Here is a 20,002-nt window from a genome sequence, read left to right on the forward strand (position 1 = left end):
CCTAAACTACTGAACAAATTTGTGTGAAATTTGGTACAGACATAGTTTTTATTACAAAGAAATATAAAAATAAAATTTATTCCGGACATAGCGACATCAATGGTCAAACCAAAAATCTGTCGGAAGTCACTATTCCACTCACATTAAGTTGCGGGCAAAAGCTAGTGTAAAATAAGGTCACCCTGTATGATGTCAATGTACAACAACAACGTCATCCTGTATAACACTCCACCTGTATAAAACTGTAATACAGGGTCACAATATAATATCTTTAACCAGTATAACATAGAGACATCATACAATTTTATGACATAATGATGCATACCTTTCTGTGCAGCCTTGCAGGCGCGGATGAGATCATCCAAGCTATCATTGAGCTGCTGGTGCGAGGAGTGCAGCTGCTCCTGCAGGTCAGGGTGCTGCGGCAGATGCGGTGAGCAGGCACTGGCCAGGGTATCAGCTGATTTACGCAGAGTCTGCGCTGCTCCCAGCAGCTGCGCACGACACTGCGGGTGTTGGACACTGGCGGCTGTTGCCTGTGCTACTGTTAGCAGCGCCTGTGCAGCATCAGCAGTATGGGCGCCGCGGCTGTCCAGCTCAGCTGCTGCGCCAGCATCAGGAACCTGCTCCGTCAGCCGTTGCACCAGTGATAGCAGTTCTGATGCCTTGCCACACGACGCCGCCGACAGACCGATCACCTACAACCATAATCCCCATTATCATCGATCCTGCTTGTAATCTCTCTCCGGTGGTGTCGGATTGCCGTCCCATCGCGCTATGAGAGTGAAGGAATAGTGAGTGCACCTGTGTCCAAGCAAATGCTTGTGCACTAAAATATATCCTGCGCAGCTGGCTGATCTCTTTGTATAAGAACAGCCGCACCGTGGCTAAAATCAGCCTTAAACGTATTATTTTGGGGTAAACATTTCTGCTTCTTAGCCTTTTGGCTAGTTTTGACTACATTTACAGGCGCCAAGTAAATGTAGCATGTGGTGTGTATGTGTGTATTTATTATGTGTTTTGAGGTATTATGCCATGTTCGTCCAATTGCATGAACTTTCGTACCGTGCGACACGTGTTGAGGATTGAGGCTTTTTGTAGCAAAATGTAAATAGAGTCTTTAAGTTTTATTAGTTTGAGGCTGTGGTGGAGGTGATTAGGTATGACACCCGTGGTAGAGACCACTATTGCTACTACGTATACTTTATCTTATTTTTATCATTCTAGCCATGTCGACTTTCAGTCAATCCATCGTCTTTTTTAGTCGTCACCTTCCTCTATATCCATCACATTCCTCACAACATGATCCTCAATCCTTCGCATTACATGTCCATACCATGACTTACAATTAGGGCTGCCATCTCGAATTTCGCCAAACCCGGACAAAGATTTAAAAAAACCCGGACATTTGACGTAAATGGCATTTTTTCCCCGGACGGGTCCGAAAATAATATAAAAAAAACCTTTAATTTTCATTTTTTTTTATTTCACACAATGTGTAATTTTAGCAATAAACAATTACAAAAACAAATCAATTTTTTAAACGGTTTTATTTAGCTCACCACCTTGGGTCAAATTTAGAAATTGAAATTTCAGTGCCTTCCTGTTGTCAGATTGATCTGAAATTTGGTACACACCTTTAATTCGGATGACAATACAATATAGTAATATCAATAACATTGTAAATCCAAGATGGCCGCCGGTACAAAATGGCGGATTACATATTTTTCCACAACCCCCTCAATATGGGTATCAAATGAAAGGGCTACTCAAGTAGAATACTGTCAGCAACCCCAACGGGGCCCAACAGGGCCAAAGCCTGCCTGGGCTGCGGGATTGTCCTAAAGAGTTACCGTGGTCGTGGTACATAAAAGGCCTACGACGAAAAAGAACGGTTTTTAGTCAGTAAGATTCTGGCACTCCCTCACAGCTGCTGACCCATATATAGAATGAGGAATATTCGGTAGGCATTTTCATTAAATACTAAAAACTAGAAAATAAAAAATCGGTAAAAAAAACTTTTAAGTTAAACGGTTTTACTTTATGTGCACTGAAAACTAGAAAATAAAAAAAAAACTGTTTAGTCCTTACCTATAAACCTACGTAGGTGGTCCCGGTCATATTAGACTAAAATAAAAACGTGGGGCCCTCTGAAATCCTACCTATGGCAAAGCATATCTTTATACTTTGGTAGATCATGAGCTCGGCGTGCGCTGGTGAAGCCGCTACGGCTGATTATTGATTGTCAAAATCTCCAGTTACGATTATAGTAAGTCGATGCAATCCACACCTATTATACCTCTAGAAGAAAGTACTACAGCAATAGTTAGGTAATGGGCCCCACGTTTTTATTTTAGTCTAATATGACCGGGACCACCTAGGTAGGTTTATAGGTAAGGACTTAACAGTTTTTTTTATTTTCTAGTTTTCAGTGCACATAAAGTAAAACCGTTTAACTTAAAAGTTTTTTTTACCGATTTTTTACAAAAAAATGTTATATCTGTGTCTAACGAGTTTCTCTCTTTTATCCATTGCTGATTAATTATTGAAAATATTCGCTCTACATTCGTATTATAAGCGGGTATGCAGAAAAAATATTCCGCAATCCTATTTAATTTCAGTGTACAGATGTGCATTCTTTGTTTTAAAAACATCGGCCAAAGCTGGTTATCGCTCAATTTTTTCTCTTCGTCTGAAAGATTTTCTTTCGTCAAATAATTTCGAGTCGTCTATATTAATGTTTCTTTCTTTCAGAAACAGAACAGTTTTTTCTACTTCAGGCCACGATGAATCTTCTGAAATGTTTTCCAACATCATCCAATCGAAGTGGTTGTACTCGCGAGGGTGTGCCGACGAAGGGCGGTCCGTTATTATTTTATCGTTTTATCGTTATTATTTTACTTACACCGAATGAAGTTAGCGTTTTGTATTATACTTAATGCCGATAAATACGTAAATACAGTAAGGTGCTTTCTTACAAGAAAAGTGTCCGGGTTTTCCCCGGACGCTTCTTGAAAACCCGCCCGGACGTCCCCCGGACGGGGTCAAAACGAGGACAAATCCGGGGAAACCCGGACGGATGGCAGCCCTACTTACAATGTTTTTTTCTATATCAAAAATAAAGAAGAAAATAAACGAATGTCCTCACCTGTTGTGCTTGAGCACTCTGGTTCTTAGGGCTGACGATAAACAACAGCTTGCCGGAAGCTTCGGAGAACTTGGTAGCAGCATCAGTAAGACCCTGACACAAAATACAAGAATTTTAGAAAAAAAAAACATGACCTTTGATACTACTTGAGACTAGTTTCACTGATTACTTATCAGGAACTTATCTCACAGATAAAAAAAAGAAACTTAGAAAAACATGACCCTTGATACACAAAACTAGTGTCAGTTTCACTGGTTACTGATAAAGTCTCTGATAACTTATCAAGAACTTATCTGAGAGATAAACTATAACTGGTTTTTACAGGTCTCGGATAGCCGTAGCTAGTAAATCTGACACCAGTCTAACCAAGGGGTATTGGGTTGCCCGGGTAACTGGGTTGAGGAGGTCAGAGAGGCAGCCGCTCCTTGTAAAGCACTGGTACTCAGCTACATCCGGTTAGACTGGATGCCGACCCCAACATAGTTGGGAAAAAGGCTCGGAGGATGATGGATAGCCGTAGCTAGGAAAAATTATGAGCAGCTTTTATCTAGCAGATAGCATTAACTATCAGATAACTAACTAGCACATTATCCACACACTATTAACAAACACATTAGCCAGTGTAACCAGGCTTAAATTATATAATTATTTCTTTACTTGTTATAACTGACCTCAGGTTTCCCGGCATTGTCACAGATGTCCCTGGTGGCGTCACAGAGCTGACGCAAGTCTTGTAACATGGCCGCTTGTTCTGCGTCGGTCTTCGTGCCACACAACTTGCGGGAATCTATACATAAAAGTAGTTTAAACTCAGTCAGTGACAGATTTTAACAAAAACTTGTTAAGTTACTAACTACAATTGTAACTATATTTTGTGATGTAACTTGTTAAGTTAGACATAATTAACGATTAACGATAACGACGGAAAATTATTATTGATTTACTTTATTAATAGTAAGTCAAGTCAAAGTAAAATCTAGACACACGGCAGTGTGTCCGCCAAGTTCGAGCAAAAAAAGCGACACACCGGCCGTGGGTTATATTACACGAACCATTTCGGGCCAAATTCGACCCCCCTGTAACTCAAAATCTATTTTATTTATGCATATCAAATTTCTAGTATCTGTTGAGACCCCCTCACTTATCTAAAATACAAAATTTCATTAATATACCTATTGTAGGTCTTGAGATATTGACGTCAGAAAACAGCTATTTTTACTATACACTCACTGACTGACTGATTCACTGACTCACTCATCAAAAACCTAGACCACTTCCAATGGTCGTATTGACTTGAAATTTGGCATGGAGGTAGGTCTTTATGTCAAGGTAAGGGGAAAAATCTGAAAATGGCCAAGTGTGAGTCGGTTTCAAAATAATGAAGGTGTTTTATACCCGGTGTAAATTTATACCCCTAAGGAACTAAAACTACTAAATTTATCTATATTTATATAATATATCTTCGAATGGTACAAAGGTTTGTATTTAGTCAAAGTAAAGTAAAAATCTGAAAACGGCCAAGTGTGAATCACTTTCGAAAATAACGAATGTGTAACTTTGATCCACGAACATAATATATGATAACATGTCATGTCAGTCAGTTGGTAAATCTAGTCCATTTATTTAATCTAGTTCATTTCTTTGTAAGAAACATAGTGTATATAAAAAAATCTAAAAGATAGTATAAATGAGACATTTCTTTAACTAACTTCATCATAAGAAAGAATAAAAATAAACAACCTTACAAAAATAAATGAAATCCCACCCAAAACAAAAATGTGAAAGACTGCCAAGTTCGATAATATGGGAATGCTTCGCCTATAAAAGAAGTGAGATCTGAATAAGTACCAAGTTCCATACACATACCTCAGTTAAAAATAGTTGCTTTTTAATGATGTTACTTGGCAAGTTTTCATACACCGTTATAAACCTACTAAACGCAATGAATCAAGTATTTAATTTTCTATTAAAACTTGGCGAAGCATTCCCATATTATCGAACTTGGCAGTCTTTCACATTTTTATTTTGGGTGGTAAAAAAATTCAAAGTCCATAAAAGCTCTTTCGAAACGTTGAACTAGTTGCACGGTTCCAAAGAGTTTGTCTCATGGAGAAGAACCGGCAAGAAACTCCATAGACACTCTTTTTAAAATAAAATAAAATTAATTACAATAGAATTAAATACACAATAGAATTTGTTGAGTAGGTCAGATAGGCAGTCGCTTCTTGTAAAGCACTGGTACTCCGCTGAATCCGGTTAGACTGGAAGCCGACCCCAACATGATTGGGAAAAAGGCTCGGAGGATGATAATTACAATAGAATTAAATTAAATAATAATAAAGCCTCATCCTACCTTGAACGAGTTGTGGCATGAGCTCGGTTATAGTCTTCACGGCCTGGTCTGCTGCAGTGTAGTCAGGATTCTTGCGATCTGTGTAAATAAATACGTAACTTAAGACAGAATAGTTCATCTGTAATTGAAACAGGTGAAAAATGTTCATCCAAATAATATAACATATTGATACTTATTTTCTGCAAGAATCAGCTATGTTATATGAAAAAATAATATTATAAAGAGGTACAATTTTTAAGCGTGCATGTAGGGATTTAAAAAAATATTTCACTGATAGATAGCTACAATGTTCCTGATTGCCATAGGCTATATTTTATCCCGATAAAAGCAGTAGTTCCCATGGGACGCGCGTGAAACCGCGGGAAAAAACATAGCTGTTATAAGATCTGACCTGCAGTGGCTGCAGCAAGGGCGGCGACTGCAGCATTGAGCTGCGCCATGCGATCAGACAGCTGATGTTCCAACGCTACTCCGTCTTCTTGTCTCATCATCTGACATAGTACTGGCTGCACATATAAACAATATCACACGTAATGAAACTACTTATTTTTTTGCATCATGAGTAAAACTGTGATATTTGACACTATATATAAATGGAATATCCACATAATTCGTTATCATTGTGTTCTCCACCCATGTACTTCCTTATGTACTTACTCCCTTATATTCTCGCTTATGTACTTCCCTGCCTTCTACCTTAGGAATTCTCCCAAAGGTCTCTCCTTCATCCTGCCTTATTTACACCCCCATATACTACCCTTATGAACCCCCCTATGTACTCCCTTAAGAACTCCCCGTATGTTAACAATAATGTTCTCTCTTATGATCTCCCTAAGGAACTCCTCCAAGGTAATCCCTTATTTACTTCCCTATATTTTCCCCCTGTAAACCACCTTACCAAGTTCTAACATATCGAAGTATAACTTGGCATACAGTAGGCAACCTGAGTAAAGTGGAACTGACCTGTTTAAGCTGTTGATCGACAGCATCCAATCGTTCCTTAGCTCCGGCGACCGTGTTCACAAACTGCACTCGCTGCTTCTCTTGTAGTTGAGGTGATGACACGACACCCACGTCATCTGTAGGGTCATATGAGGTATGTGAACTAGATGACAGGAGGTTTTGTTACTGAATAGGTATTTTTTAGCGCAGTACAAGATAGTATTTTGTGTTTGACGTCCCTGTATATATTTATGTATGTCAACATTTTATAGGTATTTTAGTGTAACAACTACTGAACTGGTACAGTACCTTATAGAATAAACAACATGAAAATAGTGTCAGGTAGTCAGCTCGGCAGCAGAACCGCGCAGCTTCTGCGCTGCTAGCATCACTGCCGACGAGTGTCTGACGGACTGCTGTAGAACACTCACCAGCATCTCTATAAGCCATCAGCACTCTCTCAATGCTATCATCCAGGTGTTGCTGCGAGGCCAGCAGCTGCTGCTGCGCATCAGGCTGCAGGTGCGGGGCGCAGCTCGCCGTCAGCTCGGCAGCAGAACCGCGCAGCTTCTGCGCTGCTAGCATCACTGCCGACGAGTGTCTGACGGACTGCTGTAGAACACTCACCAGCATCTCTATAAGCCATCAGCACTCTCTCAATGCTATCATCCAGGTGTTGCTGCGAGGCCAGCAGCTGCTGCTGCGCATCAGGCTGCAGGTGCGGGGCGCAGCTCGCCGTCAGCTCGGCAGCAGAACCGCGCAGCTTCTGCGCTGCTAGCATCACTGCCGACGAGTGCTGTGACGGACTGCTTGTATTCGCCATCTGGGAAATTAAATTAAAGAATAATAAAATTAAAAATTAACATTTTTCAATGACCTTCGCTACAGCCTGTGTCTCGATCCGAATTGCAACAGTCAGGTATATTCCTAATTATTGACGAACATTAATCATACACTACTCACATGTGCCACAGACATCATATGCTCGGCGTCTCCCAGCAGTCTTGCCCCAGTGATGGCGAGTTGCGCGGGCGCGGCGGGGCCCAGGGCCACCTGTACCCGTTGTGCCTGTTGTACGTGTGAATGTGCCTGACTGTGGGCTTCCTGCAGAGCCTCTAACTTCTAAAATATTTGTAGAAAAAGAAGAAACCATTAACAGACGCTTTACAATCGTATCTCAGACCTAAGAACGGAAGCGAAAGAACTAGGGCCTAAGATCACGGTTAAAATTCATGTTCGTTTTCTTAAAACAACTGTTTATAATGAATTTTCACAGCTTTTGTGTAGAAAGTATGTCAAAACGCCTTATTTATTCTTCAGATAGAAGTTTGAAAAATCGGCCCTAAAAGAAGCAAAAATTTAATGTCTCTATTGTTTACTATTTTCAGCACAATTTATCTTTCTTATCTTTCTACAGATACCATACCTGTTGTTCCTTCGGGTCGCCACGCTTAGGACTCACGAGGAACACTAGCTTATTGGAGGCTTTGCTGAATTCCGCAGTATTGAGTAGTGGACCCTGAAACATTACAGGCCATTAGTTTTAGACCTCAAACGAGTATCAAAATGACAATAAAATATTTCTATCACTGAAAACGAAACATTTTTTTTATGGAAATGATGTTTAAGCAGTCCTTAAAAAATGGCGTTTGAGTATTCGACGGTAGATATTAAAGTTACTAGCTTCTGCCAGCGGTTTCACCCGCATCCCGTGGGAACTACTTCCCGTACCGGGATAAAAAGTAGCCTATAGCCTTCCTCGATAAATGGGCTATCTAACACTGAAAGAATTTTTCAAATCGGACCAGTAGTTCCTGAGATTAGCGCGTTCAAACAAACAAACAAACAAACTCTTCAGCTTTATAATATTAGTATAGATGTAAAAACAATATTGGAATAGAATATCTCACCGGTTGTTCACCGCTCTCGCATATACAGCGGCTGGCGCGGCAGAGGGCTCTCAGCTCGTGCGACACGGCGGCGCGCTCCGCCTCTGTCTTCGCTCCCGACACTTTGCGATAATCTGAAATTAAACTGTACTGTAAAGGTGTTCGGTGCTCGAGGTTTTGGACGTTAGTACCGAGGCCTAGCTTAAACCATAAAAACAGCTGGACAAGTGATAAAGTGCAGATGATTGCAGCACATCAGGCTACCAAAATTTGAAAAAAACTTTTATCTATTTTTCCTTTACCTTACCTCTAAAGTGTAAGGTCCAATATTGATTGGGAAATTTGTAACGACACCAAAGTGATTCCTATTGTTGGATAAGATCCCTATTGCCCTATTGCCGAGAGAGTACCTATTGCTATTGCTTTAACATTTAAAAGTTAAAATTACTTACCTTGTACGATGAGTGGCATCAGCTCAGATATTTCTTTGACAGATTGCTCTGCTGTCGCGTAGTCTGGATTGTTCACATCTAAAATAATAAACAGAGTAATTACAAGTGCCGGCAGGGTAGACCAAGGAAAAGATTGTTTGATTGCCTGTAATACGAGTGACAAGTGCAAGGAATGGGCACTGATCAGAATACATATTTCGTTCCAAATAACTGAATCCTGCTACTGCCTGAATACTGCCTATCAGAGGCAGGAACAAAAAGAAGGATCCGTTATTATGTCGCACAACCAGAACGAAAACGACACAATTCAAAAAATTCGCAAATTGTATAAACCTTGCGAAATTATAATTATCCCTAACTTATTAGAAAAGAGCTGGATAGATGGTATAACAGTATACTGACCAGCCTTGGCCACGGCAAGTGCAGCGACGGCCGCGTTGAGTCGCGTCACTCGCTCCGACAGCGTCTGTTCTAATACTGCTGTGTCTTCCTTGTTCAACGGCTGCTTAGTTAACGGCTGCAGGGGAATAAAACAAAATCGTAACGTACATAAGGTAGCGTATAAGAGAAAGATATAAAGGAGTACATAAAGAGAGTACGTAAGGGAAGTAAATAAGAGAGTTTTAAAGAGAATTACATAGGGAGGTAGAGAAAGAATATATAAAGAAGTACATGAGGGAGTTTATAGGGGAGTAGATAGAGAAGTTTATAAGGTTCTCCCTTATGTGAACGAATATGTGTGACCAATTTACGTGAACTTGCCATTAGGAATTGTATGTGTAAATGTACGGACAGATTATCTTTACAAAAATCACAAAATCATATCGATTATTATTTTAGTAAAATGAGGATGATAATTGCAGGAGTAATATAAGACACCATGTACAGTACCTGTTGCAGTTGTTGCTCAGCATCGTAGATGCGGTTCTTGGCGCCAGACAAGCTGGTCACGAATTGCAACTGGCGCTTTTCTCTGTCAGTCTTCGCTGCATCAGCTCGGGTACCTGTACATTATGTTAGTTTTGTGTATTGTTCTTAAGGTCCTCTAAGGATAAAATTCCACCAATATGTTTTGCACACATCACTTGTTGTGCGCGCACTGCGCAAAGTTCACTTTTACTTCGCATTTCGCGTACAAAGAGGGTGATGGGTGTTTCTGGTTTCTTAGTTGAGTCGAAACATTTGTGCTGCCAGTGTGGAATTTCACCATAAAGATGTTGCTTATCCGGAGGTTTACAGGCCTGTAATGTGACGTTATGAATTACATTTTGAGCATCACGTTGTATTGTCATACTTACTAGGTTGTGCAGAATTGCAAGCATCAACGAGCTTATCTAGACTGTCGTTGAGCTGGTGATGCGATGCCTGCAGCTGCTGCTGCAGCTCAAGATGCTGTGGCAGGTGTGGAGAGCACGAGGCAGTCAAGGTATCGGCAGAACTGCGCAGATTATCGGCTGCTCCGAGCAACTGCTCTTTGCAGTGTCCATGCTGGATACTGGCAGCCGTTGCCTGTGCCACCGTCAGCAGTGCCTGTGCAGCATCAGCCGTATGGGCGCCGCGGCTGTCCAGCTCTGCTGCTGCACCAGAATCTGGGACCTGTTCCGTCAGCCGCTGTACCAGCGATAGGAGTTCTGATGCCTTGCCACACGACTCCGCTGATAGACCGATCACCTGCAAGGAAATTTTGATCAACTCAAACACTGGAACACCTTCATGGTCAAACCTACAACTCGCTCTTCAATAAGCCTTATAGTAACTTCTTCTTCTTCGTCCTGCCCTACGCCCTATTTCATTTGGGGTCCCTGTCACTTGTCATACTCACACTCACTCCCTGCTTATTCATGTCATCTTTCAGGCAATCCATCCATCTTTTCTTAGGTCTTCCTTCTTAAGCCTTATAGTAACTGAGACCAAGTAAAAATCCTCACCTCATTTTCTTTAGCATTATCAGCTCCAGGAGTGACGCAGAACACCAGGTTGCTGGAAGCTGCGGAGTACTTGGCAACAGCATCAGCCACACCCTACAAAAAACGTTGAATTTGTACCACCAGACGTTTATATTAAACTCTCTTGCAAGAATTTCTGACAGGTAACCCGATATAAACAAAATACTATGACGATTCTAATTTGGAAGAATTTCACTGTGAAAAACAATAGCAAAATTAAAATATTCGGTGAAAAACGAATTGCAGTCACGACTGACCTCAGGTTTCCCGGCATTGTCACAGATGTCCCTGGCGGCGTCACAGAGCTCACGCAAGTCTTGTAACATGGCCCTCTGTTCCTCGTCCGTCTTCGTGCCACACAACTTGCGGGAATCTAGAATTGTATATGTTCACATAGAAATTAGTGACAGTATAGATTATACAGGGATGACCGGGAAATAAAACCCTTATAGTTACCCAATCAATAAATGACATAAGAAGTATTTTGATAAAAAAATCCCGTAAAGTATTGAAAATAGTCAATCAAACATGGAAGAAAATAAGGTAACGAATATTTGTAAAGAGGAAAAAAAATCTGAGGGTCATCTTTATTATTATTTTTTATTTTTTTGTAAACTGGTTTATCGCCATGTATATTTTTTTAATGATGGTCACGATCCCCAATCTATGGGGGAACGACTTTGATGATGTTAATATATTTTTTTATGAAAACCGCCTTATTTTGTTTTACTTTTATAACACGAATGAAATTATTTAGGACCATAGTTATCCATAATATTATGATCAGTTTTTACAAACCTTGCATCAAGTGAGGCATTATTGAAGTGATGGTGCTGACAGCGCTCTCCGCAGCCACGTAGTCAGGGTTCTCGCGATCTATATACAATTAAATGTAATTAAGAAAACTTGTATATGGTATATTGAAATACATAATATACAGGGAGAACCTCAAAGCATTCGAAGTTGCTGTACCATCATTTCTTTCCAGCAATAACACATAGGAAGAAGTGGTCTTCTGTAAATTTTGCAGCCAAGTTAAATGAAGGAGACAACCTGGTGCATGACCCAACTCAATTTGACCCATACTTAGAGGAGAACCTTGTATACAGATTATTGCTTAAGAATTTCTTAACCTTTTTGAAATATGTTCCGAATAGTGGATCTACTAGAAATGAAGAATCATTGTTCACATTTTTTATTTGAAATACAGTATAAAGGATGGATCCTATAGAAACGCATTAAGGAAAATTTCGCAGTGTATTGAAGAAGCACTTGTTCAAAAAAACTGCATAGGTTCACATCAGAATGTCACAATTTATCCCAAGACTTTTCTGATAAAAAATCCGAGAAATGGTTCTTATTCCAACGTCCCCAAGGTCTCTATTCCACTGACCTGCAGTAGCGACAACAAGCGCAGCGACTGCCGCGTTGAGCTGCGCCAGCTTGTCAGCCAGCTGGTCTTCTAGCTGCACTGCGTACTCTTGTGTCATCATCTGACATAGCATGAGCTGTAGAAGGGAACACACTGACCTGCAGTAGCAGCGACGAGTGCAGCGACTGCCGCGTTGAGCTGCGCCAGCTTGTCAGCCAGCTGGTCTTCTAGCTGCACTGCGTACTCTTGTGTCATCATCTGACATAGCATGAGCTGTAGAAGGGAACACACTGACCTGCAGTAGCAGCGACGAGTGCAGCGACTGCCGCGTTGAGCTGCGCCAGCTTGTCAGCCAGCTGGTCTTCTAGCTGCACTGCGTACTCTTGTGTCATCATCTGACATAGCATGAGCTGTAGAAGGGAACACACTGACCTGCAGTAGCAGCGACGAGTGCAGCGACTGCCGCGTTGAGCTGCGCCAGCTTGTCAGCCAGCTGGTCTTCTAGCTGCACTGCGTACTCTTGTGTCATCATCTGACATAGCATGAGCTGTAGAAGGGAACACACTGACCTGCAGTAGCAGCGACGAGTGCAGCGACTGCCGCGTTGAGCTGCGCCAGCTTGTCAGCCAGCTGGTCTTCTAGCTGCACTGCGTACTCTTGTGTCATCATCTGACATAGCATCGGCTGTAGGGGGGGAATATGTTGAGAAAAGTAGTAATTAATGGTTTATTTGTAGATTGTGTGGCTAGGTGAAGAATGTTCATAAATTAACAAATACTTTATTTATCAGGAATAAGATCTAAAGTGGCGCAAATCGCAAAGGTAACTTCTATTAAGAACATACACATTTCTTCAAATAACTTTACCCTCTTGAAGTCAGCTAATAGTGTTTTATTCATGCATTCTGGCTATCGTGAAGTCACTATGTAGCAATGTCGAGTGGTTAAATGTCATAAATATTTTAGCGGTAGTCACATTAGGAATAATGTTTGAAGGCACCACAATCTCCAACATACCCGTGTAGACCATAAAAAGTACACTAACGAAATTGTAAAACTATTGTTACTAATATGTTTGTGTTGACTGACTTTGGTAAGTTGTTGCGCAGCGGCGTCCAGACGTCGCTTGGCGGCGGGCATGCTGTTGATGAACTGTAGACGACGTTTCTCCTTTTCTTTCACCTCCTCGCTACTCGTGGTATCTGCAAATATGCTTTCTGATCAGGGTGTTGTTTGTGGATACGTTGTGTCTGCGAATTTGTGGTTTCTTTAAACTTATCCAGAAAGTTATGTATCGTCAACTATACTTTCGTCCAGCTTCCTAAAGCGCCCCTTAAGAACTATTCTGCGCATCTGAAAGAAACAGCCTACAAACTACCTCAATAAACTGGGTATCTTTATAGCACTGAAAGAAGTTTTTAAAACGGAACAGCAGTTCGGATCTGAGATTAATGCGTTTAAGAAGATCAACTCTTCAGCTTTACAATTTTACTTACTACAGATATCAGAATTAAACATTTCGATTCATGTATCGTGGACTCGACTTATGAGAAGACTTCTCGCTTTCGAAAGCAACTTTAAAATCATTTTATAGGACTATTCTTCATATCATATTATTTTAGCCTACCTGCAGGTCCCATATTGCATATGTACGCCAACTGCTGCAAACTATCCTCAAGCTGTTGCTGCGTGTCTTTAACTCCACTGCAATCTGCCTGCGTGTCTCTGCAGGTGGACACTAAGTGTGTCGCCGTGTCGTGGAGGCGTGACACGGCGGAGTTGAGAGTGTCTTGGCAGCGAGGGGAGTCTATGCTGGCACTTGTCACCTGGGTGGGAGAAAGACAGAATAGGTAGAAATATTGAGCTAAGTTGGTAAGTAGAGAACATTTAATTAACAAAACACAAGATACACTGAAATGAACCCGGTTCTTTGTTCAAAAATATTTTTGAGTTGATCATAAACTTAAGAGGCGTCGGCGCGGTCGGCTCGCTGGCACAGCTGCCTCGCTTGCTGCGTCAGCTGCGACGCTTGCTGCCTCGCTGTACATACCTGTGCGACAGCATGCAGTGCTCGCTGGCACAGCTGCCTCGCTTGCTGCGTCAGCTGCGACGCTTGCTGCCTCGCTGTACATACCTGTGCGACAGCATGCAGTGCTCGCTGGCACAGCTGCCTCGCTTGCTGCGTCAGCTGCGACGCTTGCTGCCTCGCTGTACATACCTGTGCGACAGCATGCAGTGCTCGCTGGCACAGCTGCCTCGCTTGCTGCGTCAGCTGCGACGCTTGCTGCCTCGCTGTACATACCTGTGCGACAGCATGCAGTGCTCGCTGGCACAGCTGCCTCGCTTGCTGCGTCAGCTGCGACGCTTGCTGCCTCGCTGTACATACCTGTGCGACAGCATGCAGTGCTCGCTGGCACAGCTGCCTCGCTTGCTGCGTCAGCTGCGACGCTTGCTGCCTCGCTGTACATACCTGTGCGACAGCATGCAGTGCTCGCTGGCACAGCTGCCTCGCTTGCTGCGTCAGCTGCGACGCTTGCTGCCTCGCTGTACATACCTGTGCGACAGCATGCAGTGCTCGCTGGCACAGCTGCCTCGCTTGCTGCGTCAGCTGCGACGCTTGCTGCCTCGCTGTACATACCTGTGCGACAGCATGCAGTGCTCGCTGGCACAGCTGCCTCGCTTGCTGCGTCAGCTGCGACGCTTGCTGCCTCGCTGTATATACCTGTGCGACAGCATGCAGTGCTCGCTGGCACAGCTGCCTCGCTTGCTGCGTCAGCTGCGACGCTTGCTGCCTCGCTGTACATACCTGTGCGACAGCATGCAGTGCTCGCTGGCACAGCTGCCTCGCTTGCTGCGTCAGCTGCGACGCTTGCTGCCTCGCTGTACATACCTGTGCGACAGCATGCAGTGCTCGCGCGGCATCGTCGGCGCGGTCGGCTCGCTGGCACAGCTCGGCCGCCGCATGGTGTTCGTCAGGCACCAGCTGCCGAGCTTGCTGCGTCAGTTCCGACGCTTGCTGCTGAGCTGCACTTGATAGTTGTAGCACCTGTAAACAGAAGCAATTTTCTGCTGGACATATCCTTAAGACCTTTACTAATAAACCACAGAAGAAGGACAAATAACTAAACTCGTTACAAAAGCAAAATGCGATGGATTATGGGTAGTAAATGCTCTGAATGTCTAGTGACAAAAGGGAATTTAGATAGGTTAAAAACCTGTACATACCTACACCAAACAGAATAAAAAAATTAATAGGTAAGCCTCTTCATAGCAAACATACACAGTATACTCACATGTTTCTGCTTGCCCTTATCAGCGACGGGACTGATGAGGAATACAAGCTTGCCGGTAGCTGCGGCAAACTTGGACGTAGCCTCACCCTGATCCTGCAAATATTCCAAGATATATGTGTGATTAAGTCTGGAACATATGTATGTAATTGTCGACATAAGCCTTAGAGCGCATTTAATCCAATCAAACCAAAATTAGAAAAAGAGCTTAAAAAAAGAACATTCTTTCGCAACATTTTAACATTACTTTTTCATTGATACCGACGCAAAACATACCATTTTTTCTTCAAAAAAAAATTTGTCTAATGGGGATAGAATGAGAATTCACTTATTTATGTAAAACACACTAAAATCGTTTACCTAAAACATAATTACCACCATTTACCTACTTAAAAACCTGCATCCAAATCAATCGTTCAAAACCTACGGTGCCACAGACACTTAAATCAATTTTGCGTCGTTGTTTAAAAAGCTGATCAACTAACATACAAAACAAAAACAGTAAGTAAATATGGTAAATACTAACGTGTGGATATCCATCGCCGTCGCACATCTCACGCGTGGCGTCACATAGCCCGTGTATGTGCTTGCGCATGGCGGCGCGGGTCGCCTCGTCTTTGTCGCTGCTTACTACCTCCGAGTCTAGTTAGATTGATACAGATATACGGTAAGAATAACTTTTTATTATTAATGGCTCTTAACATAAATACTATACTTAATTGAACTTGGCTGCCGTAGAATGAAACACTGTTTTCAAAAAATTCATACGACATAAATTACAACTGAACTATTTTCAAAAAGTGGGTAGATAATATAAAGGTGCAGGTAGTCCTTTCTCGTTTCTCTAAGATTAAAATTAAGATACAGGTGCTTATACAATTACTTCGAAAACATATTGAAAACCAACAATAGTTGAGTAATTTGTTACCTTTAACAATTTGCGGCATCAACTCAGAAATGGTAGACATAGCCAGCTCAGCGGTGGCGTAGTCAGGATTCTCACGATCTGCGAATACAATCTCGATTATGTCCAAACTAAGTTCTGACGGGGCTGTGGGATTGTTGGAAAAAGTAAAAGGTACACGGCTACATAAGGGAAGGGTACACAAAGGGGAACGAAGGTGCGTCCATCCCACTGCACCATCTGCATCTGATCAAAAAATATTGGTTTATTTACTCGCGTACCCTTTATCATGTACTTACCTAAAGTCATCCCTAGAATCTCTCGTATCTATAGTTTGCATAATTCTAAACAAAGTCCGGTCAACTGATACCTATTGATCATGGCATCGGTTTACTAAATATCAGATTAAGATACATCATTGATATTTTTGTTTGTTCTTTGAGTGAATTCACATAGACCATTATATACATTTTAAGTTATGGCAAAAATGTTATTGTGCCCACACTATTTGACAAAATAAACTAACCAGCAGTAGCAGCAGCGAGTGCTGCGACGGCGGCATTGAGCTGCGCCATGCTGTGTGCCAGCCGCCGCTCCGATTCTTGCTTCTGTTGTTCAGAAGGAGTACTGCTTGCTGACTGTATAACAGAATATGTAGTGGTTTAGCAGATATGACGATTTACCTTGAAATGGTGACTAATATAGCAGCTGAACATTGAGTTACAATGATGTGTATTGCAAATTATAAACTGCAGGTAATACACAAACATTTGTAAAGGAATCTATAAATAACTGATGTGCGACAAATATAATTATAAAGTCACCTAAGACAAAAGTACTAGTTTGGTGACTAAAGTAGGTATAACTAAGCATACAAATTAATTCAGACGTGGGAATTGAGACACTTGAATAGTTCATAACATAATTGACTCAGTTATCTACGTCATTATCAAGAACATTAGCTACTTATAACAAGGCAAATTAGCATAAATAGGTAGTTATTGATGCCAACGTATTGATACCAATGAATCAATGTTGTTTGTTTAGCTGTAGGTACCATACATGAGCTGTACCGTTCAAGGGCAACAAATTAATTCCTTTCTTAATTACCTTAAACTTTACTTTCAAACTAATTATGTAAATACATTTCTTTTATATTTTTACCAACAATTTATTTTTTAATCGCAAATATTTGAACTACACTAACAATCGCCTCTACTATAAAATGTGAGTTATTTTTGCATATAAATTATCACCTACTGATAAATAATTACCTTTAGGTATCTATAATACAAACAAATACATTGTTACCATTTATTATCATTGTGTAGATAAGTAAACACAAGTGAACTAATCGATAATTTCGCGCGTATCATCATCGGCGCCGTGGCTTAGTTGGTTAAAGCGCCTGTCTAGTAAACAGGAGATCGCGAGTTCGAATCTCGCCGGGGCCTTGTGGAGTTATAAAATAACTTTTTGGCTTTTTCTTGAAGTTGGTATGCTGTTGCATTTTGTTTAGCTTTAACTATTGTTTATGCAATTTAACCCTAGAAGCCTAATCTACGCCTGCGAGACGTACACGCATTCGAATATCGTTTGTTTTTTTTCTAACGGTTGAAGCTAGCGCGTGGTGCTCTTCTGTTACCTCCGTGGCCGACGGGAGCTAGAGGACGGTGCCCGTATCGTTGAGGTAAGTCCCGCCATTTTTGATTTATCGAAGTGTTGCACGCCTGCGAGACGTATGTTTAGGCTTTGTGTAACTTTTAACTGAGATTGAGTGATTTTACTATTGCTTATTTTTCGTATATTTTATATCTTTTTTCGGCGTTGTTTCAGGTATAAATATGTCACGGTCTAATGTATTAGACGAAGACGATATTTTTGCAATTTTGAACGAGGAAGACAATCCTTCTCAGGAAGATTCAGATTCCGAAGTTGAGGATAACCAGATTATCGACAACGTTCAAAGCGAGGACGAAAATAATGAAGTGTCTGAGTACGTTTCGTCTTTACAAGAATCTGGAGCCTCTGAAGAAACCGACCCTACCCTTGTTGCAGAAGCTGGTCCATCATCTGTTGCAGACAGTGGCGGATTAAGAGTATCCGAGGCCCTAAGCACAGAGCCTGTGTAGACCCCCTATTACTTAAATGGAAATAGAAGGTTGAAGAAATTGACCGAGCAAAGCGAGAGTGATGCACATGTAGTTTCAAATGCGCGAGCGAAGCGAGCGCGAAATTTTTTTTCGGACTCGTAGGGAGTTAAAATTTATCCCAAACTTACTTAATTTTTTGTTTTTTTACAAATGAAAAAACGAAGGCACATTGTTTCTGAATACGCGAGCGAAGCGAGCGCGAAATTTTAATTATTTTTATTATAAACTCAGAACCAAAATTACGTACAATCAGGCCTCTGTCACTCGACGTACTTGCGCGCGATAAATGCCTACCGCTCGCTGGGTTACCGGTAGCCCCACGCGGCTCAGGGCTTTCAACAGTCACACGCGCCGCGCGCGCTCTAATATTATTATTTTTATTTCATGGCATGTTATGCTGTTGGTTTTTATTAGGTTTTTAAGCTACCTCACAAACTGATGGATTATTTTGAGTTGTGTTGGTTTATATGCTACTATTGTAAGATTTAGAAACATTTTATATGTACAGTTATCGGCACGGATATCGGGCCATGACCTTCACCTGCGCAGAAGTGATTTACTGCCTTATTGCCTTATGCGTACGGGTGCGCAAAGCGATCCCCACTCTTCCGCCGAGAGCCCAATATCCGTGCCGGTATCTGTATGAACTTATCTAGTAATTCTATTTTTTTTTTTATAAATTAATACATTTCTACTTTATGATTTTAACAACAGAGATCATTAGGTACTTATTTTACTTTAGATACCTCCTTAGTTATATGAACTGTATTGTGAGTTTTGTAGCTCAAACCACATCTCGAGTGTAAGTAGGTATAGTTCCAACTTAATGACAACTCGGAATATTACGCGTGTCGCTACGCAGAAACCAATTTTAGGTATGTATCATATCAACACACTCGACGGAGTTGTACCATATGGGTATGGCACTTGTGCTCGAAAAATAGTTGGAAACCGACTTTGATTTTGACGAAAGCTTTACTTAAGTACTTACCTATGCTTACGTATTAGGTAATATTTAGTTAGTAATATATACCCATACTCCATTTTAGTAGGCAATACAATAGTTAACTAAAGAAAAATATTCTTGATATTACTTTTTTATTTAAAAACTCAGTTTTAAAAATGGCTCTCTTAAAATAAGCGTATCTTTGTTTTCCTACTTAAATATTAATAAATTGTAAGAAGCCACCCTAAGCACGGCCACGGCACGGTTGCGGTCACTGAACTGTGCGCTATCGCATTGGAATAACAATCAAGCGCTCGAGCTTTTAAGGTTCATTTTATAACGCAGATAGGAATTTGTAGGTAGTTGGGAACTTGTAGGTGCTTATAACAGTAGGTATGGACTTTTTTGTATGGAGTGATTTATCTGTTACGTAGTAACTATTATATAATCTGTGGTACAATGTAGCCCAAACGTACTTAACTTTTAATTTGTTGTCAAATGTAAAAACGAGGACATATAGTTTTTGAAAACGCGAGCGAAGCGAGCGGGAAATCTTGATTATGTTTTAAGACTCAGAACTAAAATTTCGTAAAAGGGCTACATTTCAA

General features: G+C 41.3%; 1 protein-coding gene, 1 long non-coding RNA gene and 1 other non-coding gene across 3 annotated transcripts in view; 2 read left to right on the forward strand and 1 right to left on the reverse strand.

The window, feature by feature from the left end:
* LOC124642688 (talin-2-like) overlaps positions 1-20,002 on the reverse strand; it is a 103,256-nt gene that overhangs the window by 38,703 nt on the left and 44,551 nt on the right. The window contains exons 25-50 of the mRNA XM_047181288.1: positions 16,822-16,933; positions 16,320-16,397; positions 15,918-16,033; positions 15,395-15,487; positions 14,992-15,147; positions 13,729-13,927; positions 13,191-13,303; positions 12,672-12,786; positions 11,529-11,606; positions 10,988-11,103; positions 10,713-10,805; positions 10,083-10,455; positions 9,676-9,788; positions 9,187-9,301; positions 8,785-8,862; positions 8,354-8,466; positions 7,870-7,962; positions 7,407-7,565; positions 7,071-7,266; positions 6,875-7,039; positions 6,465-6,580; positions 5,893-6,007; positions 5,502-5,579; positions 3,820-3,935; positions 3,149-3,241; positions 326-698 (exon numbers count right to left, since the gene is read on the reverse strand). Of these exons, the coding sequence (XP_047037244.1) occupies positions 326-698; positions 3,149-3,241; positions 3,820-3,935; positions 5,502-5,579; positions 5,893-6,007; positions 6,465-6,580; positions 6,875-7,039; positions 7,071-7,266; positions 7,407-7,565; positions 7,870-7,962; positions 8,354-8,466; positions 8,785-8,862; positions 9,187-9,301; positions 9,676-9,788; positions 10,083-10,455; positions 10,713-10,805; positions 10,988-11,103; positions 11,529-11,606; positions 12,672-12,786; positions 13,191-13,303; positions 13,729-13,927; positions 14,992-15,147; positions 15,395-15,487; positions 15,918-16,033; positions 16,320-16,397; positions 16,822-16,933 (3,565 nt within the window). The remainder of the gene's footprint in view (positions 1-325; positions 699-3,148; positions 3,242-3,819; positions 3,936-5,501; positions 5,580-5,892; positions 6,008-6,464; positions 6,581-6,874; positions 7,040-7,070; positions 7,267-7,406; positions 7,566-7,869; positions 7,963-8,353; positions 8,467-8,784; positions 8,863-9,186; positions 9,302-9,675; positions 9,789-10,082; positions 10,456-10,712; positions 10,806-10,987; positions 11,104-11,528; positions 11,607-12,671; positions 12,787-13,190; positions 13,304-13,728; positions 13,928-14,991; positions 15,148-15,394; positions 15,488-15,917; positions 16,034-16,319; positions 16,398-16,821; positions 16,934-20,002) is intronic.
* Positions 17,676-17,749, forward strand: Trnat-agu. The gene has a single exon. It is a non-coding gene; the product is annotated as a tRNA-Thr (tRNA).
* On the forward strand, positions 17,845-18,315 carry LOC124642670. Its single transcript, XR_006985802.1, has 2 exons — positions 17,845-17,985; positions 18,132-18,315. It is a non-coding gene; the product is annotated as an uncharacterized LOC124642670 (long non-coding RNA).

Source organism: Helicoverpa zea, chromosome 25, assembly GCF_022581195.2.
Source record: "Helicoverpa zea isolate HzStark_Cry1AcR chromosome 25, ilHelZeax1.1, whole genome shotgun sequence".
NCBI classification, from domain to species: domain Eukaryota; kingdom Metazoa; phylum Arthropoda; class Insecta; order Lepidoptera; family Noctuidae; genus Helicoverpa; species Helicoverpa zea.